The sequence below is a fragment of the Drosophila erecta genome, unplaced genomic scaffold (genome assembly GCF_003286155.1).
Source record: "Drosophila erecta strain 14021-0224.00,06,07 unplaced genomic scaffold, DereRS2 tig00000000-arrow-pilon, whole genome shotgun sequence".
Taxonomy (NCBI): Eukaryota; Metazoa; Arthropoda; class Insecta; order Diptera; family Drosophilidae; genus Drosophila; species Drosophila erecta.
Window position 1 is genome coordinate 19,716,223 of NW_020825194.1, and position 13,189 is coordinate 19,729,411.

The 13,189-nt window shown below is 42.7% G+C and overlaps 6 protein-coding genes across 7 annotated transcripts; 3 read left to right on the forward strand and 3 right to left on the reverse strand.

The window, feature by feature from the left end:
• The first annotated feature begins 34 nt into the window (after positions 1-34).
• On the forward strand, positions 35-2,498 carry LOC6552358. Of its 2 annotated transcripts, XM_026984027.1 has the most exons (4): positions 35-122; positions 455-1,214; positions 1,268-1,699; positions 1,758-2,498. In XM_026984027.1, the coding sequence occupies exons 2-4, from the start codon at positions 1,171-1,173 to the stop codon at positions 2,122-2,124; spliced, it is 843 nt and encodes a 280-aa protein (XP_026839828.1). In that variant the 5' UTR covers positions 35-122; positions 455-1,170; the 3' UTR covers positions 2,125-2,498. The 2 variants fall into 2 exon arrangements, with proteins under 2 accessions (XP_026839828.1, XP_001979822.1); XM_001979786.3 differs by having other exon boundaries at positions 75-1,214.
• A 40-nt stretch (positions 2,499-2,538) lies between these two features.
• Positions 2,539-4,111, reverse strand: LOC6552357 (ER membrane protein complex subunit 2). Its single transcript, XM_001979785.3, has 4 exons — positions 3,940-4,111; positions 3,390-3,798; positions 3,106-3,262; positions 2,539-3,043 (listed from the first exon to the last, which is right to left on the reverse strand). The coding sequence occupies exons 1-4, from the start codon at positions 3,971-3,973 to the stop codon at positions 2,795-2,797; spliced, it is 849 nt and encodes a 282-aa protein (XP_001979821.1). The 5' UTR covers positions 3,974-4,111; the 3' UTR covers positions 2,539-2,794.
• A 1,155-nt stretch (positions 4,112-5,266) lies between these two features.
• On the forward strand, positions 5,267-6,969 carry LOC113564848. The gene is made up of 3 exons (XM_026983755.1): positions 5,267-5,685; positions 5,739-6,170; positions 6,229-6,969. The coding sequence occupies exons 1-3, from the start codon at positions 5,642-5,644 to the stop codon at positions 6,593-6,595; spliced, it is 843 nt and encodes a 280-aa protein (XP_026839556.1). The 5' UTR covers positions 5,267-5,641; the 3' UTR covers positions 6,596-6,969.
• Positions 6,970-7,009: 40 nt separating this feature from the next.
• Positions 7,010-8,585, reverse strand: LOC6556244 (ER membrane protein complex subunit 2). The gene is made up of 4 exons (XM_026983754.1): positions 8,414-8,585; positions 7,864-8,272; positions 7,580-7,736; positions 7,010-7,517 (listed from the first exon to the last, which is right to left on the reverse strand). The coding sequence occupies exons 1-4, from the start codon at positions 8,445-8,447 to the stop codon at positions 7,269-7,271; spliced, it is 849 nt and encodes a 282-aa protein (XP_026839555.1). The 5' UTR covers positions 8,448-8,585; the 3' UTR covers positions 7,010-7,268.
• A 1,343-nt stretch (positions 8,586-9,928) lies between these two features.
• Positions 9,929-11,453, forward strand: LOC6556243. The gene is made up of 3 exons (XM_001983038.3): positions 9,929-10,169; positions 10,223-10,654; positions 10,713-11,453. Exons 1-3 carry the CDS (start codon positions 10,126-10,128, stop codon positions 11,077-11,079), a joined length of 843 nt encoding a protein of 280 aa, XP_001983074.2. The 5' UTR covers positions 9,929-10,125; the 3' UTR covers positions 11,080-11,453.
• Positions 11,454-11,493: 40 nt separating this feature from the next.
• On the reverse strand, positions 11,494-13,063 carry LOC6552355 (ER membrane protein complex subunit 2). Its single transcript, XM_001979783.3, has 4 exons — positions 12,899-13,063; positions 12,348-12,756; positions 12,064-12,220; positions 11,494-12,001 (listed from the first exon to the last, which is right to left on the reverse strand). The coding sequence occupies exons 1-4, from the start codon at positions 12,930-12,932 to the stop codon at positions 11,753-11,755; spliced, it is 849 nt and encodes a 282-aa protein (XP_001979819.1). The 5' UTR covers positions 12,933-13,063; the 3' UTR covers positions 11,494-11,752.
• Positions 13,064-13,189: the final 126 nt, after the last annotated feature.

The following is a 13,189-nucleotide window of genomic DNA, read 5'->3' on the forward strand; positions in this document are numbered from 1 at the left end:
GGTCTCTTGCGGCCGAAAGTGCTCGTGGGTAAATTAACTTAATGAATGAGTGGTGATTCCAATCGAAGCATGGAGAAAAGCCAAAGACGTCAACCTGGGCAGTTGCGATCAGTGTGTAAGGTGTAAGTACAGTCAAGCCTCTTCAGTGAGCGCCAGGAGCTAGGTAATATATATTGAGATACATATTTGTTTAAATAATAATAATGGGGCATTTAACACCAGCTGTAGCCAGGCAAAATAACAATAAATTTTACTGGTGCCGTGCTGTAAAACTAGATTAAAGTCACATATTCCACATGTTTTCACGTTTTCCTCCTGTTTCCGCCTGCATTCGACACTCGACACAAGATGTAAACAGTATTTAACATACTTAATATTCATTTAAACAAAATAAACAAACAAGTGAATATGAATAATTATATTACGAGGAGCTATTATTAATTATTATTTTCAGCGCAATACTATGGACCAATTGCTTGCAGCCACGTAAGTAGTACAAAGCTTCTGAGTTTGATAAAAGACAAGAGAGAGGAAAAACACCTTACGCCCTCTTACTGAAAGTACTCCTAACTTGATAAGGAGCTCGGTTAACCAACAACTAAATGGTATACCAAGCGTTCAGGAAAACTAACACGCCCTGTCCGTAGATAGTTCGATGGAAGAGTATCAGCATCAAAAAAAGAAACAACAAGAGTTTTGTTCCCCATTCCTTCTCGACTTTTATGTGTGTACGTACACTTACATTTACTAATCTGAACGAGAAATTCTACTCAGAAAATAATTGGGAAATTACAATCAAATTTCTATAGAAATATGGCAATAAAGAATCGTAATACAATTGTTATCTTCATGGCCCATTTAAATTTCCAACTGAGCTTTTATATATAATTACATTTTTACAAACTGTTGAATAAAATATTTTTCCGAGTGTATTTCGAGTGCGCTGTGTAATGGTGACCACCGAGATGACAATTATCTCAATACACTCACATGTATGTGTTTGCTTGGGGAGCGGAAGGCCCAGATAATCTGCGCGGAGCGAGAATCAAGTGTAATTTTTCCCTCAGTCTACCACCGACTTTGGACCAAAATAAATACAATCCGACGGAGTCCCAATCCCGATTGAAATACACCGAGAATCATTTGTCAGTTATGTAGACTTACGCCGTTATGTCTGGAACATCGACCTCTGAACGCTCCAACTCCGAAGACAGGTATACCCGGGCATCCGAAAATCAACGTAATGGTCATAATATCCCGCTTCCAGCCCATCGAATCCCTGCTTAACGGAGGTGCTCAGGAACTGTGCCAATATCCAGTCACTGGAGAGCTTGAACTACGAATACAACGACGTTCTGTTGACCGAATCCAGCGAGGGGAAGATGATTACGCCGAATCCGTACTCCTTTAGCGGCAACATTTCCATCAGCAGTTGTCCAAGTGAAGATGTTTCATTTACGGAAAGCATCCTGGAGGACAACGGACGCATTTCGCTGGCCTATGAGAACCTGAAGACCATTCCGCGGCGACTGGCCGATAAATTTGCAGCGCAGACTAAGTTTCTCGATTTGAGTCACAATGATTTCCGAAATCTTAGATTTCTCTCCTTCTTCGAGGATCTGGACACTTTAATTCTGGACCGCAACGTGAACCTGGATATTAACACCTTTCCCTATTTGCCGAGCTTAAGGATCTTGTGGTTATTACCATGAATCTTCTTAAAGTGATCCACGCTGTAATGCCTATTTGTTTTGCAGGATCAACAATTGCGATATACGGAATATAACCGACTGGATACACCGCATCGAACGGCAGTGTCCTGCGCTGGATCAGCTCTCTTGCATGGGGAATCCTGGCATCCGCACTGTTTTCGGGGGCCAAGGACCCCGCGAGTATATACTGCAGGTGCTTCCCCAGCTAAAATATCTCGATGGACTTCCGACCAGCAGGAGTGCAGTTCATACGACGCAGTCTTCCTCACAAGGACAGGGTCAGGACTCCACCAGCAATTCGGAAAAGCCCCCACCCGCATCCACACTCACTTTCAAGGACATCTTCCGACCAAAGCATTCCAGAAAATCGCACAGCGGACGGATGTACGGCAACGGCTCCTCCACAAATTGAAGTAATATGCCGAAGGACGGAGGGGCATCCACTGATTGCTTTCTGTCCCATTGTTGGACTATTTTTAACCGTCCGCTGGATTATCAGCGCTGCCCTCGGTGCCCTGCAGTCGTCGATTGCACCTACAGTGCTATGCAAGTAAATATGCATATGCAATCGTATGGCGATGGACACGCACGAGTCTAGTGAGAATTAATCTAGTGCATTAAAGCAATTTTTACAATAATAAGAGTCAATGACCTCAACGAATAGTCAAGTAAACAAACGTATACAATAGGCACCATATTCAGAATAAATCTTATTTTTGTTCAGTGCCCGATTAATTTTACAGATGCTTAAAAACTTGAGGCCAAATAAAGGAAAATTAAAAAAGTCATCGTTCTTAACGTCTATAAGGGATTGAAAAGCGAAGTCTTTAAATATGGATAATTGATTATTCTATATTTGTTAAAAGGACTACCTCAATAATCAAGGCTTTAAATTATCCGATTACAATACTAGAACACCAAAAACAGCTCGGATGCACTGACTATAAAATTGTTTTTACTCCTGCTACTTTGTTTATCTATGTAACTTGCCTAAGAAACAGAAATTGGAAACCCAATTCCGAGAATATTTGGAATCCTTACATCCTGGGATCTATTGCACAAATTATTAGTGCTCATATTGGTCAATTCGATTTGATTTCCAGGTTTCCAAAGGCAGCCTCCAATGGCACAATCGTTTTTTTTGTCGAAATTTGTTCAAGGGCCCACTGACCCAACTTTTGCAGCTCCTTTCGCTTGGAGCTCACAGCTCGGGAGTTGTCCAAATGGTTGCAGCACAAGTAAATGCCATAAAGGGCCCTCAAGTTATGCGGGTTAAGCTTCAGGGCCTGCGAATAGTAAGTGCGAGCCGATTCCATATTCTCGACGCCACCCTGAAAGAAAATTAATTGATGAGATGGACTTCATTAAGGTTTAGCTTGCTTATATAGCTCACCATTGTATAGCGTATTTCCGCCAGGCGCTGGTGTATTAGATGGCTATGGGGATTGTGCAGCAAAACCTCCTCCATGCAGAAGGCAGCTTTGCCAAACTCACCCTCAGCCAGATACATGTTGCACAGCTCGTGCCATGCCTCCTGGTCAGACATGAACCTGAAGGAATTATAAATGTTTTTGAGATTGTTGTACATGGTAAGATAAGGAGTTATGTCTAGTATTAGATTGCCGGAAGGAAATTTTGTTACTTTCTTCCAATAAATCTTGAACATAGTCTTCTTACTTCTTCAGATACTCGTTGAGTTCCTTAATGGCCTCCAGGCGACGACCACGGGCCTTGAGGATGGCAATCTTGCGCTTCCTGGGAGCGGCATTTGTCTCGTCCTTAGCTATGATTGCGTCCAGGACCTCGTCGGCCTCATCGTACTGCTCCAGAGCCTCGTACCGCATCGCTTTGAACTTCATCACGCGCAGGCTGCCCGGGAACTCCAGGGCCAGCTGCTTGGTGCACTTGGTGGCGATGTCGAAGCGAGCCGTGTCCAATGCCGCGATGATCACCTGCTCCAGGATGAGATGCCGCTCGTTGCCGGTCTTGTGCACCTTGTCCTCCAGCACAGCAACCCACAGCTGGACCACCTCCTCGCTGTGGCGCCCCGTCTCCTCGCGCCACGTTTTGAACTGATCCCTTACATCTGGAAGGATGATTATTCGATTATGATAGGGCACTTTTCATACATGCCCTCATTTTTTAGGTCCACGGAAGCCCGGACGATTGGGAGTAACCACTGAAGTGGTCTGCACCTGCTTGGAGCCGGGAAAAGCCGAAAACTCACCCGACCAACTCATCTTCTCATAGTTTAGCGACATGCTCTCTCAGGCGGACCCAAATATCACATCAATTTAACTTAATTTCCCAATTGTGATCTATAACTGGCGATTCCCTTCCTGACAAAATAAAAGTGTGACCGCGTAATGTGCCGTTAGATTATACCAAATAACAGCGGCTCGGTGCTGTCAACCTGCTTTTTTAATATGGTAAGGTCCAGCAATGGAATCAAAGATAATTATACCCATTACTTGTGGAGTACAAGGGTATACTAGGTTCGTTGAAAAGTTTGTAAAAGGTAAATAAAAGCGTTTTCGACCTCAAGTACAGCTCCCGGTGTGATTTAAAATTAGGATTAGGTCATTTCTAGTGAATCTACTTGGAAAAGAAAAATTTACTCGACTAACCAAATCGGGACTATCAACTTCACCTCGAATGAGATTACAAGGACACTTTTAAGCATCTTTCTACGGTTGGCTAGGGACGGTAATTCAATTAACATTTGTCTACTGGATTAAGGAGGATTATACTAGGTTTTAATCCCAAATTAGGCGCCGTAAGCAAGCAGTAAAAGTATATTTATTCCAATGCAATGCGAGGTTCAGGGATTTCGCAGCCGTATTTATTTAGCAAATGCCTGTTATTAGGCTTGGCGCTTAACCAAAGAATACAATTTGACTCCAGAACGAAAACTAAGTGGTATTCGGCAAGTGAGAGATCAGAATTTTCATTGGCATGAAGTGCATCTTTAACAAACAGATTTCGAAATTTCTACCTCAAAAGTCAAAACTATTCTTAATTTTCCTTCTGTATCCGGCTGCACTCGACACAACAGAATTTACCCTACTTATTATTTATCCAAACAATATAAACACACAAGTGAAAAAAATGGAATATGAATAATTATATTATGAATTCCTTTATTAAATATAGGAACTATTATTAATTATTTTCAACTCAATAGTATGGCCCAATTGATTCCAGCCAAGTAAGTTAGTACAAAGCTTCTGAGTTTGATAAAAGAGATAGGAAAAACACCTTACCCCCACTTACTGAAAGTAATACTAACTTGATAAGGAGCTCGGTAATACAACAACTAACTAGTATACCAAGCGTTCAGGAAAACTAACACGCCCTGTTCGTAGATAATTCGATGGAAGAGTATCAGCATCAACAAAAAAAAAAAAACAATAGAGTTTTGTTCCTCATTCCTTACTTTGTTGTTTTCAACTTTTAATACAGACATACATATGTACACTAACACTTACTAATCTGGACGAGAAATTTCACTGAAAAAATAATAATCCTATTGCAAAATAAATAGGAAATTACAATCAAATTTCTATAGAAATATGGCAATAAAGAATCGTAATACAATTGTTATCTTCATGGCCCATTTAAATTTCCAACTGAGCTTTTATATATAATTACATTTTTACAAACTGTTGAATAAAATATTTTTCCGAGTGTATTTCGAGTGCGCTGTGTAATGGTGACCACCGAGATGACAATTATCTCAATACACTCACATGTATGTGTTTGCTTGGGGAGCGGAAGGCCCAGATAATCTGCGCGGAGCGAGAATCAAGTGTAATTTTTCCCTCAGTCTACCACCGACTTTGGACCAAAATAAATACAATCCGACGGAGTCCCAATCCCGATTGAAATACACCGAGAATCATTTGTCAGTTATGTAGACTTACGCCGTTATGTCTGGAACATCGACCTCTGAACGCTCCAACTCCGAAGACAGGTATACCCGGGCATCCGAAAATCAACGTAATGGTCATAATATCCCGCTTCCAGCCCATCGAATCCCTGCTTAACGGAGGTGCTCAGGAACTGTGCCAATATCCAGTCACTGGAGAGCTTGAACTACGAATACAACGACGTTCTGTTGACCGAATCCAGCGAGGGGAAGATGATTACGCCGAATCCGTACTCCTTTAGCGGCAACATTTCCATCAGCAGTTGTCCAAGTGAAGATGTTTCATTTACGGAAAGCATCCTGGAGGACAACGGACGCATTTCGCTGGCCTATGAGAACCTGAAGACCATTCCGCGGCGACTGGCCGATAAATTTGCAGCGCAGACCAAGTTTCTCGATTTGAGTCACAATGATTTCCGAAATCTTAGATTTCTCTCCTTCTTCGAGGATCTGGACACTTTAATTCTGGACCGCAACGTGAACCTGGATATTAACACCTTTCCCTATTTGCCGAGCTTAAGGATCTTGTGGTGATTACCATGAATCTTCTTAAAGTGATCCACGCTGTAATGCCTATTTGTTTTGCAGGATCAACAATTGCGATATACGGAATATAACCGACTGGATACACCGCATCGAACGGCAGTGTCCTGCGCTGGATCAGCTCTCTTGCATGGGGAATCCTGGCATCCACACTGTTTTCGGGGGCCAAGGACCCCGCGAGTATATACTGCAGGTGCTTCCCCAGCTAAAATATCTCGATGGACTTCCGACCAGCAGGAGTGCAGTTCATACGACGCAGTCTTCCTCACAAGGACAGGGTCAGGACTCCACCAGTAATTCGGAAAAGCCCCCACCCGCATCCACACTCACTTTCAAGGACATCTTCCGACCAAAGCATTCCAGAAAATCGCACAGCGGACGGATGTACGGCAACGGCTCCTCCACAAATTGAAGTAATATGCCGAAGGACGGAGGGGCATCCACTGATTGCTTTCTGTCCCATTGTTGGACTATTTTTAACCGTCCGCTGGATTATCAGCGCTGCCCTCGGTGCCCTGCAGTCGTCGATTGCACCTACAGTGCTATGCAAGTAAATATGCATATGCAATCGTATGGCGATGGACACGCACGAGTCTAGTGAGAATTAATCTAGTGCATTAAAGCAATTTTTACAATAATAAGAGTCAATGACCTCAACGAATAGTCAAGTAAACAAACGTATACAATAGGCACCATATTCAGAATAAATCTTATTTTTGTTCAGTGCCCGATTAATTTTACAGATGCTTAAAAACTTGAGGCCAAATAAAGGAAAATTAAAAAAGTCATCGTTCTTAACGTCTATAAGGGATTGAAAAGCGAAGTCTTTAAATATGGATAATTGATTATTCTATATTTGTTACAACGACTACCTCAATAATCAAGGCTTTAAATTATCCGATTACAATACTAGAACACCAAAAACAGTTGCTCGGATGCACTGATTATAAAATTGTTTTTACTCCTGCTACTTTGTTTATCTATGTAACTTGCCTAAGAAACAGAAATTGAAAACCCAATTCCGAGAATATTTGGAATCCTTACATCCTGGGATCTATTGCACAAATTATTAGTGCTCATATTGGTCAATTCGATTTGATTTCCAGGTTTCCAAAGGCAGCCTCCAATGGCACAATCGTTTTTTTTGTCGAAATTTGTTCAAGGGCCCACTGACCCAACTTTTGCAGCTCCTTTCGCTTGGAGCTCACAGCTCGGGAGTTGTCCAAATGGTTGCAGCACAAGTAAATGCCATAAAGGGCCCTCAAGTTATGCGGGTTAAGCTTCAGGGCCTGCGAATAGTAAGTGCGAGCCGATTCCATATTCTCGACGCCACCCTGAAAGAAAATTAATTGATGAGATGGACTTCATTAAGGTTTAGCTTGCTTATATAGCTCACCATTGTATAGCGTATTTCCGCCAGGCGCTGGTGTATTAAATGGCTATGGGGATTGTGCAGCAAAACCTCCTCCATGCAGAAGGCAGCTTTGCCAAACTCACCCTCAGCCAGATACATGTTGCACAGCTCGTGCCATGCCTCCTGGTCAGACATGAACCTGAAGGAATTATAAATGTTTTTGGGATTATTGTACATGGTAAGATAAGGAGTTATGTCTAGTATTAGATTGCCGGAAGGAAATTTTGTTACTTTCTTCCAATAAATCTTGAACATAGTCTTCTTACTTCTTCAGATACTCGTTGAGTTCCTTGATGGCCTCCAGGCGACGACCACGGGCCTTGAGGATGGCAATCTTGCGCTTCCTGGGAGCGGCATTTGTCTCGTCCTTAGCTATGATTGCGTCCAGGACCTCGTCGGCCTCATCGTACTGCTCCAGAGCCTCGTACCGCATCGCTTTGAACTTCATCACGCGCAGGCTGCCCGGGAACTCCAGGGCCAGCTGCTTGGTGCACTTGGTGGCGATGTCGAAGCGAGCCGTGTCCAATGCCGCGATGATCACCTGCTCCAGGATGAGATGCCGCTCGTTGCCGGTCTTGTGCACCTTGTCCTCCAGCACAGCAACCCACAGCTGGACCACCTCCTCGCTGTGGCGCCCCGTCTCCTCGCGCCACGTTTTGAACTGATCCCGTACATCTGGAAGGATGATTATTCGATTATGATAGGGCACTTTTCATGCATGCCCTCATTTTTTAGGTCCACGGAAGCCCGGACGATTGGGAGCAACCACTGACGTGGTCTGCACCTGCTTGGAGCCGGGAAAAGCCGAAAACTCACCCGACCAACTCATCTTCTCATAGTTTAGCGACATGCTCTCTCAGGCGGACCCAAATATCACATCAATTTAACTTAATTTCCCAATTGTGATCTATAACTGGCGATTTCCTTCCTGACAAAATAAAAGTGTGACCGCGTAATGTGCCGTTAGATTATACCAAATAACAGCGGCTCGGTGCTGTCAACCTGCTTTTTTAATATGGTAAGGTCCAGCAATGGAATCAAAGATAATTATACCCATTACTTGTGGAGTACAAGGGTATACTAGGTTCGTTGAAAAGTTTGTAAAAGGTAAATTAAAGCGTTTTCGACCTCAAGTACAGCTCCCGGTGTGATTTAAAATTAGGATTAGGTCATTTCTAGTGAATCTACTTGGAAAAGAAAAATTTACTCGACTAACCAAATCGGGACTATCAACTTCACCTCGAATGAGATTACAAGGACACTTTTAAGCATCTTTCTACGGTTGGCTAGGGACGGTAATTCAATTAACATTTGTCTACTGGATTAAGGAGGATTATACTAGGTTTGAATCCCAAATTAGGCGCCGTAAGCAAGCAGTAAAAGTATATTTATTCCAATGCAATGCGAGGTTCAGGGATTTCGCAGCCGTATTTATTTAGCAAATGCCTGTTATTAGGCTTGGCGCTTAACCAAAGAATACAATTTGACTCCAGAACGAAAACTAAGTGGTATTCGGCAAGTGAGAGATCAGAATTTTCATTGGCATGAAGTGCATCTTTAACAAACAAATTTCGAAATTTCTACCTCAAAAGTCAAAACTATTCTTAATTTTCCTTCTGTATCCGGCTGCACTCGACACAACAGAATTTACCCTACTTATTATTTATCCAAACAATATAAACACACAAGTGAAAAAAATGGAATATGAATAATTATATTATGAATTCCTTTATTAAATATAGGAACTATTATTAATTATTTTCAACTCAATAGTATGGCCCAATTGATTCCAGCCAAGTAAGTTAATACAAAGCTTCTGAGTTTGATAAAAGAGATAGGAAAAACACCTTACCCCCACTTACTGAAAGTAATACTAACTTGATAAGGAGCTCGGTAATACAACAACTAACTAGTATACCAAGCGTTCAGGAAAACTAACACGCCCTGTTCGTAGATAATTCGATGGAAGAGTATCAGCATCAACAAAAAAAAAAAAACAATAGAGTTTTGTTCCTCATTCCTTACTTTGTTGTTTTCAACTTTTAATACAGACATACATATGTACACTAACACTTACTAATCTGGACGAGAAATTACACTGAAAAAATAATAATCCTATTGCAAAATAAATAGGAAATTACAATCTAATTTCTATAGAATTGTGGCAATAATATATAGTAATACAATTGTTATCATTTAATTGTTATCATTTAAATTTCCAACTAAGCTTTTATATATAATTTTATTTTTACAAACTGTTTTATAAAATATTTTTCCGAGTGTATTTCGAGTGCGCTGTGTAATGATGACTACCGAGATGACAATTATCTCAATACACTCACATATTCGGGTATGTGTTTGCTTGGGGAGCGGAAGACCCAGATAGTCTGCGCGGAGCGAGAATCAAGTGTAATTTTTCCCTCAGTCTACCACCGACTTTGGACCAAAATAAATACAATCCGACGGAGTCCCAATCCCGATTGAAATACACCGAGAATCATTTGTCAGTTATGTAGACTTACGCCGTTATGTCTGGAACATCGACCTCTGAACGCTCCAACTCCGAAGACAGGTATACCCGGGCATCCGAAAATCAACGTAATGGTCATGATATCCCGCTTCCAGCCCATCGAATCCCTGCTTAACCGAGGTGCTCAGGAACTGTGCCAATATCCAGTCAGTGGAGAGCTTGAACTACGAATACAACGACGTTCTGTTGACCGAATCCAGCGAGGGGAAGATGATTACGCCGAATCCGTACTCCTTTAGCGGCAACATTTCCATCAGCAGTTGTCCAAGTGAAGATGTTTCATTTACGGAAAGCATCCTGGAGGACAACGGACGCATTTCGCTGGCCTATGAGAACCTGAAGACCATTCCGCGGCGACTGGCCGATAAATTTGCAGCGCAGACCAAGTTTCTCGATTTGAGTCACAATGATTTCCGAAATCTTAGATTTCTCTCCTTCTTCGAGGATCTGGACACTTTAATTCTGGACCGCAACGTGAACCTGGATATTAACACCTTTCCCTATTTGCCGAGCTTAAGGATCTTGTGGTGATTACCATGAATCTTCTTAAAGTGATCCACGCTGTAATGCCTATTTGTTTTGCAGGATCAACAATTGCGATATACGGAATATAACCGACTGGATACACCGCATCGAACGGCAGTGTCCTGCGCTGGATCAGCTCTCTTGCATGGGGAATCCTGGCATCCGCACTGTTTTCGGGGGCCAAGGACCCCGCGAGTATATACTGCAGGTGCTTCCCCAGCTAAAATATCTCGATGGACTTCCGACCAGCAGGAGTGCAGTTCATACGACGCAGTCTTCCTCACAAGGACAGGGTCAGGACTCCACCAGCAATTCGGAAAAGCCCCCACCCGCATCCACACTCACTTTCAAGGACATCTTCCGACCAAAGCATTCCAGAAAATCGCACAGCGGACGGATGTACGGCAACGGCTCCTCCACAAATTGAAGTAATATGCCGAAGGACGGAGGGGCATCCACTGATTGCTTTCTGTCCCATTGTTGGACTATTTTTAACCGTCCGCTGGATTATCAGCGCTGCCCTCGGTGCCCTGCAGTCGTCGATTGCACCTACAGTGCTATGCAAGTAAATATGCATATGCAATCGTATGGCGATGGACACGCACGAGTCTAGTGAGAATTAATCTAGTGCATTAAAGCAATTTTTACAATAATAAGAGTCAATGACCTCAACGAATAGTCAAGTAAACAAACGTATACAATAGGCACCATATTCAGAATAAATCTTATTTTTGTTCAGTGCCCGATTAATTTTACAGATGCTTAAAAACTTGAGGCCAAATAAAGGAAAATTAAAAAAGTCATCGTTCTTAACGTCTATAAGGGATTGAAAAGCGAAGTCTTTAAATATGGATAATTGATTATTCTATATTTGTTACAACGACTACCTCAATAATCAAGGCTTTAAATTATCCGATTACAATACTAGAACACCAAAAACAGTTGCTCGGATGCACTGATTATAAAATTGTTTTTACTCCTGCTACTTTGTTTATCTATGTAACTTGCCTAAGAAACAGAAATTGAAAACCCAATTCCGAGAATATTTGGAATCCTTACATCCTGGGATCTATTGCACAAATTATTAGTGCTCATATTGGTCAATTCGATTTGATTTCCAGGTTTCCAAAGGCAGCCTCCAATGGCACAATCGTTTTTTTTGTCGAAATTTGTTCAAGGGCCCACTGACCCAACTTTTGCAGCTCCTTTCGCTTGGAGCTCACAGCTCGGGAGTTGTCCAAATGGTTGCAGCACAAGTAAATGCCATAAAGGGCCCTCAAGTTATGCGGGTTAAGCTTCAGGGCCTGCGAATAGTAAGTGCGAGCCGATTCCATATTCTCGACGCCACCCTGAAAGAAAATTAATTGATGAGATGGACTTCATTAAGGTTTAGCTTGCTTATATAGCTCACCATTGTATAGCGTATTTCCGCCAGGCGCTGGTGTATTAGATGGCTATGGGGATTGTGCAGCAAAACCTCCTCCATGCAGAAGGCAGCTTTGCCAAACTCACCCTCAGCCAGATACATGTTGCACAGCTCGTGCCATGCCTCCTGGTCAGACATGAACCTGAAGGAATTATAAATGTTTTTGAGATTGTTGTACATGGTAAGATAAGGAGTTATGTCTAGTACTAGATTGCCGGAAGAAAATTTTGTTACGTTCTTCCAATAAATCTTGAACTTAGTCTTCTTACTTCTTGAGATACTCGTTGAGTTCCTTGATGGCCTCCAGGCGACGACCACGGGCCTTGAGGATGGCAATCTTGCGCTTCCTGGGAGCGGCATTTGTCTCGTCCTTAGCTATGATTGCGTCCAGGACCTCGTCGGCCTCATCGTACTGCTCCAGAGCCTCGTACCGCATCGCTTTGAACTTCATCACGCGCAGGCTGCCCGGGAACTCCAGGGCCAGCTGCTTGGTGCACTGGGTGGCGATGTCGAAGCGAGCCGTGTCCAATGCCGCGATGATCACCTGCTCCAGGATGAGATGCCGCTCGTTGCCGGTCTTGTGCACCTTGTCCTCCAGCACAGCAACCCACAGCTGGACCACCTCCTCGCTGTGGCGCCCCGTCTCCTCACGCCACGTTCTGAACTGATCCCGTACATCTGAAAGAATGATCATTCGATTATGATAGGGCACTTTTCATTCATACGCCCATTTCTTGGATCCACGGAAACCCGGACGATTGGGGAGCAACCACTGACGTGGCCAACACCCTCTTGGCGCTGGGAAAACCCGAAAACTCACCCGACCAGCTCATCTTTTCATAGTTTAGTGACATACTCTCTCAGGCGGACTCAAATATCACATCAATTTAACTTAATTTTCCAATTGTGATCTATAACTGGCGATTTCCTTCCTGACAAAATAAAAGTGTGACCGCGTAATGTGCCATTAGATTATACCAAATAACAGCGGCTCGGTGCTGCCAACTTAATCCAGTTGTGAAGTCAAATGTAATTTTTAAATTTCAATGTATATATTTAGAAGCCAAAGTTATTCTTAAAAATTATTTGTTCTACATAGTCCTATTATTTC